The sequence below is a fragment of the Saccostrea echinata genome, unplaced genomic scaffold (assembly GCF_033153115.1).
Source record: "Saccostrea echinata isolate AGI-Se365-2 ecotype Australia unplaced genomic scaffold, CSIRO_AGI_Sech_v1 ptg000030l, whole genome shotgun sequence".
In the NCBI taxonomy this organism is placed as follows: domain Eukaryota; kingdom Metazoa; phylum Mollusca; class Bivalvia; order Ostreida; family Ostreidae; genus Saccostrea; species Saccostrea echinata.
This window is the reverse complement of record NW_026889779.1, coordinates 22,821,928-22,841,084: the sequence shown is the minus strand read 5'-3', so window position 1 is coordinate 22,841,084 and position 19,157 is coordinate 22,821,928. Positions and strand designations below refer to the sequence as shown.

General features: G+C 34.3%; 1 protein-coding gene across 1 annotated transcript; it reads left to right on the top strand.

Moving 5' to 3' along the window:
• Positions 1–240: 240 nt before the first annotated feature.
• LOC133197542 (neuralized-like protein 4) lies at positions 241–18,299 on the top strand. The gene is made up of 24 exons (XM_061333627.1): positions 241–439; positions 737–920; positions 2,115–2,294; positions 2,600–2,880; positions 4,755–4,866; positions 6,714–6,817; positions 7,071–7,329; positions 7,423–7,513; positions 7,607–7,874; positions 8,169–8,331; positions 9,776–10,094; positions 10,333–10,502; positions 10,875–11,006; positions 11,149–11,288; positions 11,562–11,774; positions 12,034–12,429; positions 12,643–12,801; positions 13,104–13,283; positions 13,718–13,808; positions 14,372–14,482; positions 14,705–14,843; positions 15,248–15,363; positions 15,767–15,914; positions 16,965–18,299. The coding sequence occupies exons 1-24, from the start codon at positions 269–271 to the stop codon at positions 17,173–17,175; spliced, it is 4,338 nt and encodes a 1,445-aa protein (XP_061189611.1). The 5' UTR covers positions 241–268; the 3' UTR covers positions 17,176–18,299.
• The last annotated feature ends 858 nt before the right edge of the window (positions 18,300–19,157 follow it).

The following is a 19,157-nucleotide window of genomic DNA, read 5'->3' as shown; positions in this document are numbered from 1 at the left end:
GTGACTAGTCTTGTAGCGGCTTCATATAGCAGAAAATATGACAATCGGATACTGTCTTCTCTAATGTTTAGGCGTATTTCCATTAAAATTAAAAAAGGTGGCCAAAACAGAAATATACAGACAAAAAAAGTTCTTCATTCAATTTCAATCTGAAAATGTTAAAGCACTTCTGAAATTTGTTAATACAAGTTTATGTCCGTTTTTATCCGAAAATAAACCTTTCGAAAATACCCAGACTGCGAAGGAAAACATCGCCAATGGATGGCTGATGGCGATGGCTCTGAAGTTCCACAACCGTGTTGGAACGCTTGTCGCACTCAGTAACAACAATTGCACGGCTCAGAGGAACCACCCTACTCAGGAATTTAATAATGGGGTAGTAATGAGCGCGGAACCGCTGCAGGACAATGTCCCTTTTGAAGTCAGAATTGACAGAAAGGTATTTTCACTTTAGAATTATTGTAAACATGTATCCCATTCATTTAGATTTTTCTATCGGATTTCTTTTTTGCATTAAGCATGTTAAGAAGATATTGTATAAAGTATTATAAAGAGGAAAGCAAAACAATAACTAATTGATGTTAATCTTCTACGGATTACATATTGAATGTTAATTAGATAGTTCGAATTTCCTCCAAGCACTTTTTAACATGCATGAAATCAAAGATATAGATAAAAGCATTCATATAATGTTTATTTTGGTCATCTAAGAATTAAAATTTGAATATCTTATTAGGTAAACTCCTGGAGTGGTTCAATTGAGATAGGTGTGACAACATGTGACCCAAGCACACTGAAGTTTCCAATCAGTGCTACTGGTTTTCGTGAGGGAACATGGGTGATGTCAGGGAGCTCTATTTTGAGAGATGGGCATTCTGTCATCGAGGAATATGGAGCAGATCTAGATCAGCTAAATGAAGGTGCTTGATATGAAACATTCTTAGATAGACAGGATTTGACACCTGTATCAAAAAGATATAATATGTACATATGAGTGTATCGCCAAACCCCCTAACTTTGTCACTACCCTAACTCCATCATTTTCAGGAAACTGCACGCTGTTTGTAAACGAATGTGATTGTGACATAATTTTTTTCATGCTGAAATCTACAATAAAATGCTGAGAAATTATGACAGTTAAGTTCAAGAATGTGTAAAAAATAAATAACAATTATACGTAATCTATTGTATCTATCACATCAGTAAGCACTTTTTTCTTTATGCGTGATTCCATCGATACCTTCGTCATAAGCGTCAATATGCTCATTTTTACATGTCAGCTGTAGCTTTGAAGATCTTTGCCAAAGGATTAATATATTCATGAATATGGCTACAAATATTATATTTTTCATCTCAATTTGCCCTAGTGCACTACAAGTTGGAGATAATCTTAGCGTAACATTATTACATATAAAATATGTTATAATTAAGATTACTTTTTCTGTTGTTGATACTTTTCCTAAAATAAAATGTAATACTATTTTATATCTTTTAAACTATTTTTTATGTTTACAAGTTTAAGAAAAAGGGACAAAAAACTGGGAACAAATTTCTATTTAATACGTTGACATATTGTAGAGGGCCCTGATGACGGAGTTAGAGTTCGTTGGACGTAATGTACACAGATGGGATAGACTTTCATATTATAGTGGTTTTGTATTAGCCCAATAACTGCATTTTTTAAAATACATGTAATACTGAAAACAATGTTTAAGTTCATAACCAAGTGTAGCAAACAAGAAACAAATCAAAAAATAATTTAAAGAATAACCTGACATGTTTTCTACTTTGGTGACAGAGTTTGGGTTGTAAGGGATATAAAAGGTAAAAGGATATAAAATGACATTGAAATCAGCATTTTGTTGATGACTATAATGTTTGTCCTATTGGCAACATACCTAATGTGACATATCCCCAGTAGGTAATATGCATTGTGGTATACAGATTACAGAGTTTTTTATTTGCCAATCATGATCCCAATGGGAACAATGAATGAGTATTCCTCCTCATGTTTAATCATATTTTTTGATGGATTTAAAGTTTTCCACATGGATAACTTGTAATTTCTTTATGTTAATATGTTTTGAGAATATTTGTATTTTTTTTTTCATCAGGTGAGAAGGTTGGTGTTATGCGGACAACTGATGGCACACTCCATTTTCTTGTGAATGGTGTAGATCAGGGTCCAGCTGCAAATGGTATTGCTTCTAAAGTATACGCCATTATTGATATGTATGGGAAATGTGCTCAGGTTACAATAGTGGACAACACTCCTGGAACCAATCAGGAAAATGGTGGGTGTAAATTGCTGTAACTTTTGCTACTCCTTTTTCCTGATTTTTTCAAATTAAATAAACTTCTAATTACATGCTATTCTCAAAGTGAAGACCCTGTCCTACTGCAGTATTTTCCCTTTTTTACATTTCAATTGCGAGTTTTTAAATCTATTTCTTCTGTTATTATTGATTGAATGAAATTCAATTCTCAATATAATCTCAATATAATGGACCCCCCCTCCCCCCCCCCCCCCCCCCAATGTCTTAACATGCATTGCTAGTAATGAGAGCATCCATTCATATGAATTGTATTCACTTTGTAGATGGAATTTCTACTGATGTTGCCAGCCAGCTAGCCAATGAATTCCTAACTCAGCTCTCCAATCAAATTGTCAATGACCTGACCAGAAATGTAGAGGCCCTAGGACTAGATAATGTAGCTTCAAACTCAAATAATGAGAAACTGACATTCCATGAGCGTTGTGGGAGTCTTGTCAAACTAAGCAACAGCCGACGTACTGCAGAGAGGCGACACCCACTGGATGAGTTTAACAATGGAGTAGTTATGACCAATCGACCTCTGAAAAATGACGAGTTATTTGAGGTCAGCAAGGAATTTAAAAATAGATGATAAAACTCAGGGATCGACATTAACGGTTGTCCGATTGCCCGGGGCAAGTAAATTCTCAGTACGGGCAAATGAAACTGCTGAAGTACTTGTCCGATCGGGCAAGTGAATATTTGATAGATTTTTTAAATCTTACATTAGTTTATAAACAAAACAATAATTTGAACATTTGATTTTTATCAGGAATATATGACATTCTTTTTGTAGTTGGAAATTCCTCGGTAGCGCCGTTTATTCAAAAATCGGGTTCGTTATTCCATTTTTCTTTCTGGGTAGTTGACAAAACTGACTTCTTAACATTCTTATTATGAAATATGATATTTAAAAATAGCTCATTTATTTACTCACAGAACATAAAGAAAACCAGTTATTCTCGGCACACGATGTATTCTGATTAGGATATTTATGTTTCAAAACATGGCCAATGTTTTTCTTTAGTGTGGCTTCAGTTTTTCAGGGGGAAAAAATCTAAATTCACAAAAAGATCATTAAGAAAATAATTTTCAAAAATATGAATTTTATTTAAAAGGAGATATTGCTGCATGGGAGTGTGAGTTTACAAGTATTTAAAATGTAGCATCACCTGCACATCAAGATATTTTTCTGGCACTTAACTTGCCAAATATAAAAAAAAAATATCTCACTTTATTTACAATAATAAATTAAGTTATCGGTTTCCCTTCTTTCTAAATTTTGGGCAACCAAGTTTTGTATTCGGACAAGTCAAAGTTTGAGTTCACTTGCCCAAAGGGCAAGTGAATCTGTAAGTTGATGTCTATCCCTGAAACTTCATGTGAATTTGGCTTCTTTTCATTGTCATTTGTCAAAAGGTAGAGAAATACATGTATTAATGATAATAATCACATTATATATACTGAGGAATTGGGGGGGGGGGGGGGGGATTCAACAAAAATCTAAACCCTTAATAGACAAATCTGATAAATGATATATAACATTTACATCTATTGAAATTTTTCTAGAAGTAATTGAAGAGAAGGAAAGAAATTTTGTTGATTAAACTGAACTTTTTTTATGTGCTTCAAAAATTGAGCATTTTATGAAAGTATTAATTGCCAAGTAACATGTGCTAAAATCTATTGCATCATTAAAGTGCTTTATTTATAGCCTCATCATAAACATTCAATTTTTCAAGAAAATCAAAATTGAGCATTTGTTGTATGGACTGACATATTTAAGGATTGAACTTAATTTTTGAGAATTCATGAGGAAATACGACGACACTTTACACTGGCATATTTCATGAAGCATGTTAACGCTTCATGATAAATATGCAGGCATGAAGTGTCGTAGTTCCTCATGAATTCTCAAAAATTAAATTCATATCTTATATTTACATTATATGTCTGATGACTAACCACAAATTTATGTCATTCAACAATAATTTTTAACAAAACAGCTTGCACTATACTGTAGATTCCTTATTTTTCGTTAGTACTTATTATTGCAAAATGGTTCTTTAACATCAAATCGGGAGAATAATAATTCATGAATAGATGGTTGATCAAGAGATTTTACATGGATTTTAGCACCATAAAAATAAAAGTGAGTAATTTTATTTCGCGAGTGATGTTTCTCACAAAATTATGCAATAATTAATTTCTCGTGTAGAATTAGGAATCTACAGTAGTTTTGACGTCAAGTATGGTATTATGACGTCACAATGGAGATATTCTTGCTCATCCATGGTATAAGAAAATGAACAGTCTTCTAATTTGCAAAGAATCTTAAGGAATAATATTTGGAAATGTAAATATTTAGGGATGAATGCATTTGATGTAGTTTGTGAACCATATAAATACTCCGTTGAAGCTTTTTTTTCTTGTCCACAGATTCGATTGGATGTTTTGGTTGATAAGTGGTCGGGGTCTATAGAAGTTGGAATAACAACACATAATCCATCCATGCTGGATTTCCCAGCAACTATGACGAACATGAGATCAGGTAAGTCTTTATACCTCTTGATAAAGATTGATGATGTCAAATGTTAATTAAAAACAAATGACATTTCATAGAAAATTGTTGAAATTGATTTCATTACATTTTTTCTTTCATGGTTTAGATTTTTAGAATGCAGTGACATGTCAACACTTGCATCACACAAATCTGTCTAATATTGAAATATAGTCAAACCTCGTTATCTCGAACTCGATGGGACCAAGAAAAAACTTTGAGATATCCTAGGGTTCGAGATATCAAGGGTATAATCCTTAAGAAATATGTGGTTAGGACTTCCCAATCACTTCAAGATATCTGTGTATGAGATACTGAAGTTCAACTGTATATGATGTTAATTTTGCAATCAATTAAAATTATCCCTTTCATCTCCCTACTAATTTATTTATACATTTATGTTACTCATGAAGTAGATCCTTTTACGAGGGTCATAAATTAATGAGGAGGGATATGAAAGGACTAATTTCAATTAGATTGTTTGTTTTGAAACTGAGCAGGTGATGAATACTTTTGAATTTCAACAGTCTTCGACAAATCCTGGGAGTCCGAAGCCCGGGACCTGGTAAAATTGGAAGCGGGCATGTGGATATTGCATACTTACAAGCCCGAAGGGCATGTAAATTCTGAGGCCTAAGCATCTATATTATCAAATTAGATAATACTAATAACATTAAATGTACTTAAAAGTCTGATTTTTCATCTAAAGTGGAGTTCCAAATAAAATTTTAACGATAGTTTATTCTACTGCAATTTCAAAGGAACTCTTTTGCAAAGGAGACACAAAATGCACAGGTTGAAAACAATACTAATGGCGAGACAATAGATTGATAGAAATGGATTTCAGATCATTTCCTTGGCATGAAAAGGCAAATAAGAAAAATATTACTTGATAAAATTCTGGGCATGTAAATATTTGTTCGGGCTAGCGTAATAAGTGGTTAAACCTGCCCAAAGGGCATGTACTGAGAAAAAGATTTGGCGAAGACTGTTTCAAAGAGTTCAGTAAGTGCATCATTTTCTGCAATCATTAGTTTGTACAAGTACATTGTCTTGTTTGTCAGTCACACCTAAATGTCATTTGAAATACCCTGCCCTAATAAAATACCAGAACTGTATGCTGAGAGTGACTTCTTAAGATTAAGTGTGTGTAGAACAAGTATTGATTTACAAGTGAAACAAAGAGCTAAGTTCACTTTATGCATAAAATGGCCCTGTAGATATACCAATTTATTGACTAACACCTTATGTTTCATTTTAAACATCAAGATAAAGTAGAGACTTGGTGCTTTCATTTCCTATTAAAATTTTTCTCCTTAAAGTCCAGGTCTTGGAAAATAAGCTTTATGGAATTGCAATGTTCTTGAATTATAAGGAAAACAGGTATATTTAAGTACTTTCAGAGAAGAAAAATAATATGAGCGCACCCTCTGATCTAAAAAATAAAACATGTTTTGTAATCCTCAGAAACGGTTCTATCAGTAAATAAATGCATATTTTAGATCAGAGATTGCGCTCTATATTAAATATCGAAAAACAGCTTTAAAAATTGACTGTTTTTGTAGAATTGTTCAGGATATGAGGAAAATGACGCATTTCATGACGTCATAATGCATTGACTAGCCAGAAAATTACGTCATTTTTGGTGGATTCGCAATCGCCAAATGTCTAAATGAAATTTAATGCAATGTCAACTAAAACGAAGCAGTTTCAGTTTTTCAGAAATTCACAGGGCCAAAAAAGGCCCTAAGTGAACCTTGTTCTTTATGACGATTACACAAACTGGATAAATCATTACTTGTAGACTTTACATAAACTTTTGATTACATTGTCTGCAGACCTGAATGTTGTAGGTACCATTATGATGAGTGGCTGTGGGATTTTGACCAATGGCAAGGGAACCCGCCGGGAATATGGCATCTATAATCTGGATGAGTTAACAGTGAGTCCCCAGACAACACTGACACAATAGTGTTAGAGTTAGGGTTGGATTTATATTTGGAGTTCACATGGGATAAACTGGGGTTGTTCCTCAGGTTATTTCTGTGTAACCTGTGTTTAATGATTTGCCTAAGGTTTTAGGGGGCTGTTTTAAAGATAATCTTGTTCCTGCTTCCTAGATGTGCCAAAATTTGTTTATAATTAAAGTCTAAATCCACCTTTTTCTGAATGTTTGTGGGACATTGTATTGACAGGAGGGAGACAGAATTGGACTCATCAGGAAATCTAATGGACATCTACATTACTATATCAATGGAGAGGATCAGGGTGTGGCATCTAATGAGACTCCACCTACAATTTGGGGTGTGGTTGACCTCTATGGCATGGCTGTCAAAGTCAGTATCCTTGATCGTAATGATCCTAACTACCCTAACAACATTACCTCCCCTGTCCAGAGGGTGCGGAATGTGTTCAGACAATTCCCAGACATGTATGACGAGATCTCATCTGAAGGTAATGATTGCATACTTGAAAGTGTTGAAGAATTTGTTGATTTATAAGTAAGATGAAGGAGTTCTTAGTGGGAGTGTGTGAACAACTTTTCAGAAGCAGAACCTGTCGAGAGGCTGTTGTTTCATACAAGATGTGGGTCACATGCAGCAGTCATTAATAACCAAAGAACAGCACACAGACCAAAGTTTGTTGAAACTTTCTTCTGTCACTTAATTCTATATGATTCTCCATGAACATACAGTATGACATAACATTTTGTGGTTTATTACATTTACAGTGCCCTAGATGACTTTAACAATGGTGTTGTTTTGACCAGTCGTACACTCAGACAGGAAGAATTATTTGAGGTTCACATTGATAAAATGGTGGACAAGTGGGCAGGATCCATTGAGATTGGTGTTACGCTTCACTCACCGAATGACCTTGACTTTCCATCCACCATGACCAACATAAGGTCAGGAACCTGGATGATGACAGGAACAGGAGTAATGCACAATGGGACGACGGTCATTGATATGTATGGCCAGAATCTGGACAGGCTAAAGGTCAGTCACGATGAAATGGACTTCATTTAATTTATTATTGAATATCTGTTAATGAAGCTCTATATTTTACTGAAGGAAAAAAAAATTATCGGTAATAAAAATGAGAAAAATAAACTTTACTGGGCAAGCAGAGTATATTGTATGCTCAAGAAGATGTTCAGTAGTAAGTTAGCACTTGTTCACTTTGATTAAGATATGAAGTTAAATTACTTGAAAGAATTCATTTTATTTGTGAATATATAGTGCATGTTTTAACATATTTATTTTCTGTTCTGAATTTATCCTCTTTAACAGGCTGGGGATAGAGTTGGGGTCAAGAGGAGGGGTGATGGTAGTCTTCACTTCTATGTGAATGGAATTGATCAAGGCCAGGGGGCCACAGGTGTCCCTCCAAATGTGTACGGGGTAATTGACCTCTATGGACAGGCTGCACAGACTACTATAGTTGATCACTCAGGTGACTCTAGTAGATGTAATATTATTAATTTGCAGCATGCTTTTTGAGGGACATCATAGTCAAAGTACCACCAAACAATGACAAAATGCATGTACATGTAGATTCATATACTGTATGTGTACATAAATTGGCGCATTCAAAATTTAGCGCAACCACTGGGTATGGGGCTGTTGGCGAAATCATGATTTAGCGCTACATATGTCCGTGCCGTATATTGTATTTATAGATGATTTCTTAGCGGTATTCCTGAATTAGCGCATCGTTGTCTGCGCCAAAGCCGCTAAAATATGAAACCTGCTTTTTTTAAGTACACATACAGTATCATCAATCTGAAAGATACATATACATGTCTTATTGTATAATACTGTATATCTCATCCAACATAAATAAACATATTTGTACATACATGTAGATATATATATCAGACTGAAAGTAAGGTTTGGTAATTCTCATGCAGAGATTACATCAAAAATGAACATCTCTGATTTATGGGATTGGATAACAATGATATGGTCAGTAATTTGATTAGTGTTTGATGTCTTCTGTCTAGGGATGTCAACAAATAGTCGACTATTCGACCATCAGTCGAATGGACCGACAATCGAATAACGAAACGACATTTGAATAAATAAATTCAATAAAAGAGTGATAAAGAGTTGGAATTCTCATCCTAAAATTGAGAAACGGTCTTCCCTCAGACACAGTCGATAAGATAATTTTCCTCATTAAAAACTGCTGACTTTACATGTAGAAAGTACAGTGATTAGAAACGCTTCACTTCCGCGTGAATTATTGTCAATTAATGTGTTGTTTTCGTAATAAAATTATCTCGCCATACTGCGCTTTCTTTGTAAAACTATTAATTGGACTTGATCTCATACCATGTACCCATTATAGCCGTGACATGTTTGGACACTACGATCATTATTATAAAAGTAATATTCTTTTACATATTTTAAGGACATTTTGATAATTGGTACAAAAAATATATTCAAATATTTAACATTATCAAGATCACCTTATGTGCCCCCTCCCCCCCCCCCCCCCCCCCCATCATTTTAATAAGCTTTAAAAAAATATATCACACAGTCATTTTTATGCTTCCTAAAAAACCGACTTTACAGACCAATTTATGAACATGATTGACGGTGAAATCCTACATTTTGGAGAAATTAACGGTCTATATTAAGTAAATATAAACACGCTATCCACATTTTAAGTCCATGTGAACATCTGTGTGTAACATTTTATGTAAATTTTTAATCAATTTAAAAAACAAGGGGATTTGGGATTAAATATGTGATGTACCAGTGAAGTTTGAAATAAAATTTTAGTTTCCGAAAAAGTTTCGAATATATTCGACTGTTGTTCGAATAATGCAATCGAATATTCGACTAAAGAAAAGAAATATTTTGACATCCCTACTTCTGTCCTCCTATCACAGATCCCCTGTCCCCTGATGCCGATTCCTGTAGTGCCAGTGACTCAGAGGAGCTCAGATTTCACCATATTCATGGACAGAATTCAACCATAACAAACAACGGTCGTACCTGTCTGCGACCCAATGCCACGGGGGAGTTTAACGATGCCATCATCATGAGCAGTCGTCCGCTGAAGGATAATGAGTTGTTTGAAGTTATTATAGAGAAGATGGTGGACCGATGGTCAGGGTCATTGGAGGCAGGTGTGACACTGATAAAACCAGAGGAACTGGAGTTTCCAAACACAATGACAGACATAGTGTATGACACATGGATGCTCAGGTACTTAGGTCACCTGTACATGTCTGCTGTGTTTGTGTTCTTATTAATAATGAATTACTGTCTATTTACTGCATTTGTCAATGTGATTTTATACCAATAATATACCTTAATAATTCCAGTTGATATTTGTAAAAGAGAGGATTAATTGATATTGCCTTTTATCAAGACTTTCAATCTTGCAAAATAAAGTCCATTATAAGGAGATATTTTCAGATCCTTTGAAATTCTTTGGTTTTAGTGGAGCAGCCATAATGCAGGATGGATCTACAATCAGGAATGGTTATCCCCTGGACCTGGATGCCGTGACAGTGGGATGTAGGATCGGGATCATGCGGTGCGCTGATGGCACGTTACACTACTTCCTGAATGGATCAGATCAGGGCCCCGCCTGTACAGACGTCCCACATGGTACTGTAGATCTCTAAATTTTCATGACACCTCATTTTCACGAGGTTTTTATGTGATATTTATAAGGGAAACAAAATTTTCACGAATTTTGGTCATTGCTTTATGTAATCTTTAATACATGTAGTAAAATTATACGTAAAAAAGAAATTTTCAGGAGCAGACGGTCTCGCGTAATTACGTGGAAATAAAGTTCTCGCAAATGAAAAGTGATTTATAGGATGTCAAGTGACTTGGTCACACAATATAACAGGGTAAATTTATTTAATAGATAAGACTGTTTTTTCTTAGTGCTTCTAAGTGTTTCTTAGTATGTAAGAATTGAATAGCAATTTGTTAACACTTTCATTACACAATTACATGTATTTGTTTTAGGTGTGTATGCTGTAATTGACCTATATGGACAGTGTGCTCAAGTTTCGATCACCAGTGGATCAGGAGTGTATCCATCTCCAGACAATAATCTCCTACATTCAGATCAGGCCATAATGTCTCCCTCCTCATCAGGTAACAACATCCATGTAATGTCCAGTTAAAATCTCCAAGATCAAAGCAGCTTATCACTATCCCTTGGTATACAGTTCATTTCTCAAACTTTGTGTTTAGTGGTTAATGTTTTATGATGTATTCTCTTTTCTAACTGTTTTAGAGGTGTCTCATCGATTCAGTTTGTGTTGTGGTAAAAACATCACAATAAAGAACAATAGCTGTACAACAGCCCGCTCTACAGGCTACAACAATGCCATTGTATTTAGTTCTGATCCTCTAAAAAGGGATGAAATATTTGAGGTGAAAACTAGTTTAACAGAGTTTAACATAATTTCATTACAATAAAGTTTATTAAACAGAAGATTATTTATTTCATGTACAATTGATACTTTTATTCACAGAAGATTGTAATAACTAAATTTGCTCTTTACTCAAATTATAATTTGAAGATGAAATTTGAAGTTGAGGAAATTTGTTTTAATAATGACATTGTACATTTTTAGCTAGATATTTATGCTACTGCGATATAGTGCATTCTTTTATAGTTTTCTAATGTTGTTGCTTTGTCTACAGGTGAGAATTGACCAGGTGTGTCGAGTGTGGTCAGGGTCACTTCACATCGGACTGACCACTCTGGCCATCTCAGACACCACCTCATCCTCTGTCATTCCAGCATCTGCCCTTGAACTGACCTCCAAATTGACTTGGCTGATTACAGGGTCAGAGGTCAGGAAAAATGGATTTGTCATCAAGGAGAATTATGCACCAGCTCTAGAGAGACTTGAGGTAAAGTAACTGGTGTGAGGGAGGCAGCTGTATGGAATTTGTATATTGAAAATTATGAACAGATTACTGTAGAACGTAAAGTATAAAGTCTTCTGGAATACTGAAGGTGGTGGAATAGTAGGTCTGTTGTATACAGAATATAAAGCAGTGTATAAAAAGGACATGTTTGAGTGTATAAAATTAAAATCTAATTTTGATTTGGTGATTTATTATGTAAGTAGAATTGGCTCTCTGTAGCTTATTTACATGCATGTGACAGGTTGGGAATCTAGTGGGCATTCGTCGAGTCTCAGATGGTACACTTCACCTCTACATTAATGGGGAGGATATGGGAGTGGCAGCCTCCAACATCCCTAAGAATGTGTTTGTGGTGATTGACCTTTATGGTCCAGTGGAGATGATCACGATTACCAGCAGTTGTTCATGGGATGCCTCTTTGATGGCCAGTCAGCAGTCTCAGTCCGTCATGTCAGAACTAGCAGAGGCTGCAGACTTGGATACAGAAGAGGAATACCCTAATGCGCTAGGTTTCCATGTCAACCATGGTAAAAATATCATGTTAAGTAATGGTGGACTGACAGCTGAGAGAACAGAAAGTTACAACCAGGGACTGATTGTCACTTGTCAACCACTGCACAAAAACCAAATGTTTCAGGTATTGTCATACACTCATGCATGAGATACACTATGTTGTGATACTAAAACTGATATACAGTGAAATTCTAAGACATTATGAGCCTTTGAAATGCTAAATTGAAATTCATAGGATACTGAAATCTCCCCTCTCACTTATTTGAAATACATGTATTACCTTGTTGATAATAATGACTAGTAAATTTTACTATGCGACTCATTTTACTTTACACAGGTGCGGGTTGAACACCTGAACACCCGCTGGAGCTTCTCTCTGATGATTGGTGTGCTGGGATTTCCTCCGGATAAGTACACATTTCCAGTGTCCTCCATGTCTATAAAGAAATCTTGTATCATGATCCAGGGCAGCGCTGTGTACAACTCTGGTTGTAAGGTAAGTTCTGTTTTGTAGATAGAGATATGTTTTTCCAAGATTTAGGGAGCTTTAACAATTAGAACTGTGAGTCTGACAGGCCATAAGAAGAGAAGAAACTTCAAATTTCAGTCGAAAATGACCCATTGGCAAATATAAATTCATTAAAGAGCAAATCTTGTCAGTTTATTTTGATACAAATTTAGATGTTATGTAGATTTATTCCAAAACAAGGTTAATTTTAAGTAAAAATAGAGATTATGTATTCTGATTGATAATTTGGTTTTATATATATTGAAGTTATCTTGTTTGGGATGTTGTAGGTAAAAGAGAATTATGGTCCTAATCTAGATGAGCTACAAGTAGGTCATGTGATTGGGATAATGGTGGATGAGGAGTCAAATCTTCACTTGTTTTTTAATGGCGTGGATCAAGGTGTAGCTGCAAGGGACGTACCAGGCTCATGTTATGGTGTGGTGGATCTATATGGGAAATGTAATAAGGTAAACACTGTGTGATTAAGTAAGGCTCATGGTGTGGTATGGATATGTGACAAATAACATTATAAGATAAAAAGTATGCTAAATATACAAAGTCAACCAGTGTTACATGGTCAACAATGTGAGTTCATTGTGAGTGAATAGAGACATTGACTTTCTTTAACCAGAAACTCTCAATTTTATGGTTTTGAGAGGTTTGTGAAAGCTACCATTATCATTGCCAAGTAGGACAGCACATGTTGTTATGAACAGAACTATTTCCATTTAGTACAAGTTTATTCATTCATTATTTTTTACAAGTAAGAAAACTGATGAAAATTTTCTCAAAGAATCTGTTAAATCTTTTCTCTATTAGTGCTTGCAAGGTTCAAAGAAAATACATTACATTGGTATACATTACATGGGATTTTATAAATAACTTTATGCTGGCATTTCAGGTGACAGTTGTCCCAAACATGGACAGTGGTGAATCGCTTGAACGAAAGCATAAAGACAAGGAGAAATCAGAGAAGGAAGACATTGAAGAAGGTGGGTTGATTTCTGAATACTTGGTAAGACTGAGAACTGGTTAAAATCATTCAGTATAATTATCAGTTGTTTACATTCAGTTTAATTATCAGTTGTTTACATTCAGTATATTTATCAGTTGTGTAAGAGATATATGGTATAAAGCATTATATGTGTGACACTTTTTACATGAAAAAAAAAGGCAGGTCAACATTGACAGTGAGACTTAATTTCCTACTTGGAAAATGTCATCATTCATGGTGGATTGCTAGATGATTGTAAAAACTTTTTAAAACTGTCAGGTTTTCAAAGTTCATGTATGCATTGACAGTGAGACTTAATTTCCTACTTGGAAAATGTCCTCATTCATGGTGGATTGCTAGATGATTGTAAAAACTTAAAAACTTCTGTCAGGTTTTCAAAGTTCATGTTACACATGTACGAACATATCACTTTTAACTGTCATTGAAAATATATGTTTACAAAAGAAAAATTACAGAAAAATCAAATGTCATAGATGACTTTCTACAACAACGCTATGTTTCACTTCCTTAAAAAATAAGGCTTCTGTATTTTTTTGTCAGTGATGAAAGAGAAGAATAGTCCAAGTGAGACCATCCTGGGGAGTGTAGTGATTCGGCCGTGTGAGTACGCTAAGACCTGCTCCAAGGTCAGGAGCCTGATGGGCATACCTGGTAAGTAAAACACATGGAGAATTACTAGTATTTCTAGTGTTCTCTCTGTTGTAGTGACTGCTTAAGATCCAGGACTATCAACAAACTTCAGTTGTAACAGGAATTCCCTTCCTGTCTGATATTGCAACAGTATGTCATCAGAGATAAACTGTTATCACTTTCTGTAGAGAGAATATTAATAATAGATTTAGACTGTAAACATCCTGAACACTTCAATTTCAGATGGATTTTTCCAAGAACAGCAGATGACATGTTATTGTGAATCTTGCCATAAACTGAGGTCAGAGGACCTGTACCTCAGGAGGGGGGAACCACCCAGGGAGTATGCAGTACCCTTGGGGTGGTGCCGATACATTCTCAAGTGAGCCTCATTAAATCAGTCAAACTTATGGAAACATTTATCAAATATACTCATTTTTTGAAAAATTCATATTATACATATAAGTTTCATGTATATTGTGTTGAACACTGTTTATAAGTACCATGGAAGCACATACTGAGTACTGATATTAATATACAATTTGTATGTTACTTTTAATCACGTATTCTTGCTCGACTGTATTTTTGTGAGACAACAGCACTGTATTTTTTATCTGGACAAATTGTTGGTGAATCTTTTATAAGATGAGTAATAACTAATGAATTAAATCATGCAATTATCCCATTGGAGACAATCCTTCTTAATTCAATCAAACAATTCAATTTCTTATTTTCATCACAGATCTTACTCATGGCTGTTAGGGAATATGTTATTTTAATTTGTAGACAACGCCAGAAAGCACCTTCCTTTGTGGCATCTGACAAGTGGCATGTGGCGTATTATGGTACACAGCTGGAGGTCCTCAGAAAGATCCTGGATACTGGAGATATACACACCTGTAGTGAGTTGTACAGTCACATAAAACCTTCTAATAGCATATACACTTATTGTCTACATATTTGGGAAAGGAAAGAATTGATCTGAAAGTAGTTTTATTTATGTTTAAAAAGGGTCAACTGCAAAACCAGTCTACTTGTCTGGCTCCCTGAGCCAAATCATTTCAAACACGCTTGTTAAAAACTTGTAAATTATCTATATGAAAATTTAAAAAAAAACATTAAAAATGAAAAAGATCCAATAAAAAAGGATCATCTAAATTTTTTTTTTTAGTTTTACATATACATACATGTACCTGTGATTTACATTCTTAATATATTTAATCAAGCTGTTGTATAATTATCAAGATTTGATTGATTGATTTGCCTATATAATCCTTTTGAAGTTACAGAGATTTGTGTTTGTAGATGACCAGATGGGAGGAGGAAGTACTCTCCTACCTCAATCTGTACCATTCACCGAAAAATCCCGTCCAGACAGTTCCAGTCTCAGACAAATCCTTATGTCTCCCACCATACGATACATAGGATGTAACGAGTTCTCACCTAAATTCAAGTGAGTCAAAAATCTTCATGTCTCCCATCATACAAAACATGGAGGTAATGAGTTCTCATCCAAGTACAAGTAAGAGACAAACCATCAAGTCTCCCACCATATGATACATAGGATGTAACAAGTTCTTACCTAATTCAAGCAAGTCACAGACAAATAATCACGTCTCCCACTGTACGATACATAGGATGAAATGAGTTCTCGCCAAAGATCAAGCAAGTTGCAGACAAATCACCATGTCTTCCACTATATGATACATAGATGTAATGTGTTTTCACCAAAATTCAAGTCAAAAATCATCATGTCTCCCACCATATGCATATGATACATAGGAAGTAACAAGTTCTCACCCTAGTTTAATTAAATCACAGACAAATCATCATGACTCCCATCATTCAATAAATAGGATGTAATATGAGTTGTCACCCAGATTCAAGTAAGTCACAGAAAACTCATCATGATTGTCTCCCACCATATGATACATAGGATGTAACGAGTTCTCACCTGAGTTCAAGGAAGTCAGATGTCTCACACCATATGATACATAGGATGTAACTAGTTTTCACCAAAGTCAATTAAGTCATAATACAAATTCAAATCACCCTCCATACGATACATAGGATGTATAACGAATTGTCACCCAAGTCAAGTAAAAGTGATGGGGTGTCCGTTCTTAACACTTAGGGATACCCATCTATTATCAGCAGCTCCTCTATCAGTGAATAAAATTTAATGAGACTTTTACAGAATCTTTATTACATAGTGTCACTGTGCACCTTCTGGGACAAATGTTTAGGGTTTTCCATAGCAAAACATGGACTTTGTCATTATACTCACATGGGAGCAAGGTATCATTGTGTGAGCTTAGTGCTCACAGTACCTCTAGTTTTTATGTTGAGATCATCACATAAAATTAAAATAAAATACACACATCATGCAGTAATTCCAATATAATCTTATGATAATCATATAAATGTATCATGGAACCACATATTAATATAGAATAAATACAGTATATTAGGTATGCCCATTAAAAATGTCTTATATTTTCAGGTTATTGGAACTGAGAACCAAAAGGACATTCCATGTTCGTGTTGCATTTCAAGTGTGGTTAAAGCCTGGGTCATACAAAGTAGGACCTCAAAGTCTCGGACTCAATGAACAAATAGATCCACAGTTCTCAAACAATGAGTTAGAGTGGGCCACAAAAGAAAGAGGATCAGTGTTGTTACATGGACTGCTCATTAAAATAGAAAACTTATAGAGAGGACCTCAAAGGAGAAAAAGAAACTCAGTATCATTTTATGTTGATTGTTTTCCATGACAATATATGATTAGTCAATAGAAGTCATCAAGTGCAGTTTCCTGTTTTTGCCACAGGTTTATCAGATTGTATACGTTATCAAAGACTAATACAAGGTGTCAAAATCTTTGTTTAATTTTCCAGAAGTGAATAAGTGTATACTGTTAGTTAAAACTGTTAAAAAAAAATTTTCTTCTAACATGTTCATGTTTATACAAAAAATTACTAAGCATAAGGGTAATATTTATGAAGTTTAAATACTGTAAATGTGCAGTTCACCCCAAAGTCCTAACTCGTTAATCCATGGAAAATTTACAATCCGTGAAAATGTGCTTCTGTACAGTTTTTTTTTCACAGAATGTGCTAGAATTTATAGAATCTACAGACTTTATTCCTAATGTTTGCACTGTTTTATATTTTTGTTGTTTTGCATGCATTTGCAACAGTACTAGATGTTTTAAAAACATTACTATTTATGATTAATCCTATCTGATTCACAGGGAGTAAGAAATGTTTACAGTTAATACTTTGTCTTTTTGTGGGTAGAATGATGTGAAAGAATGTGTGAGAATAAGACTTTGTGAGGCATTATTTATTGGTGTATCTTGAAGTTTTGTGTGAATTAATTGTAAAACTCTCTTCCAGTCAGAACTTTGTTCTTGAGCTTTTTCTTTCAGTTTCTTCTACCTTTATTATTGTGTGATAACAAAATACATATACTATGTGGTATATGCTGAAGAAACAAAGCAAATTTTAAACATGTACTTTTAATGTACATGTATATAAGTGTACACGTATAAGTATATTTAATGCTGTGTCTAATCATAATGACTTACACACACAATTTAGAAATACATTTCTCCAGTATTTAATATTATGCAGCATCAGAGGTTAGTCATACTTGTATTACATGAACATTGTGAATGGATGAAATGCATGGAATTGTTGAGTACTTGTTCAGATATACAAAATTTTCCTTGTCAAGAAACTCACATTCACTTTATCAGAAGCATTGATCTCATTCTAAATTCAATCTGTTTTTGTGTGCATGTAAATTTTACAAATGAATAAAAACAAAGAAAAATTGTGTTCTTATTTTTTTTTTATTTAAAAAAAATAAGGAATGGTTCATTTTCATTACCTTACAAGGTAACACAACTTATTTATGTTTACACTGTACATGTACCACAGAATGTAGGAAAAAACTTCTTGCAATGTGGTCCATCTAGCAAAAACAATCACAAGGAAATAAAAGCTGACTGGTAACTTCTAAATACTCAATAGAGATTCATAATCTCAGGTTAATTACCAGATTTCAATTTTAACATTGATAAAAAATGTTTATGTATAAGACATATAATAAACAATTTTTAAATAATTTTTTTTATTAATTCATGTCAATGAAGTTAAAATGAGCTCTTTGTCCCGATAAACATTTTTGAAGCATGCTAGTCCATTCCCCAAGCAAATATATTTTAACCTGGCCAAACTTTCATGGATGATGCATATATCTGTTTATTATACCTCCACTGTAATTACTCTATATAAAATTAATACCATAAAACTGTCTATTTCCACGAGAAGAGACTATTTCCCTCATCTGAGGACTACTCCCTGGGACTACTCCCTTATGAATATTTATTAGTAATTTTAACCAATCAAAGTGTTCAGTGGGCGGAGCGTTTAAGAAATATCGAGTCTGTGACGTCATGTTATTAGCAATGTAACTATGACGTCAAAACATTTCGACATGCGATGTCAAAATCATACTTGGATTCTAGCGAAATGAAGGCAACGATAATTCTTCGAAATGTCAGTGAAAATACTTTTTAAAAATAATTTAATTGTTTTAGGACACGATGCATTACTTATAACAATGTGTTAAACCGCATGTATTTGTGATTTTGCCTCTACATTGTTTTTTTTTAAATGTCGGAATGTCT

Coding starts and splice junctions, on each gene's coding strand:
- LOC133197542 (XM_061333627.1), top strand. CDS start 269: ATGGCGATGGCTCTGAAGTTCCACAACCGTGTTGGAACGCTTGTCGCA. Junction 7,514..7,606: donor AGAACAGCACACAGACCAAA/GTTTGTTGAAAC, acceptor TTACATTTACAG/TGCCCTAGATGACTTTAACA. Junction 10,095..10,332: donor TATGACACATGGATGCTCAG/GTACTTAGGTCA, acceptor CTTTGGTTTTAG/TGGAGCAGCCATAATGCAGG.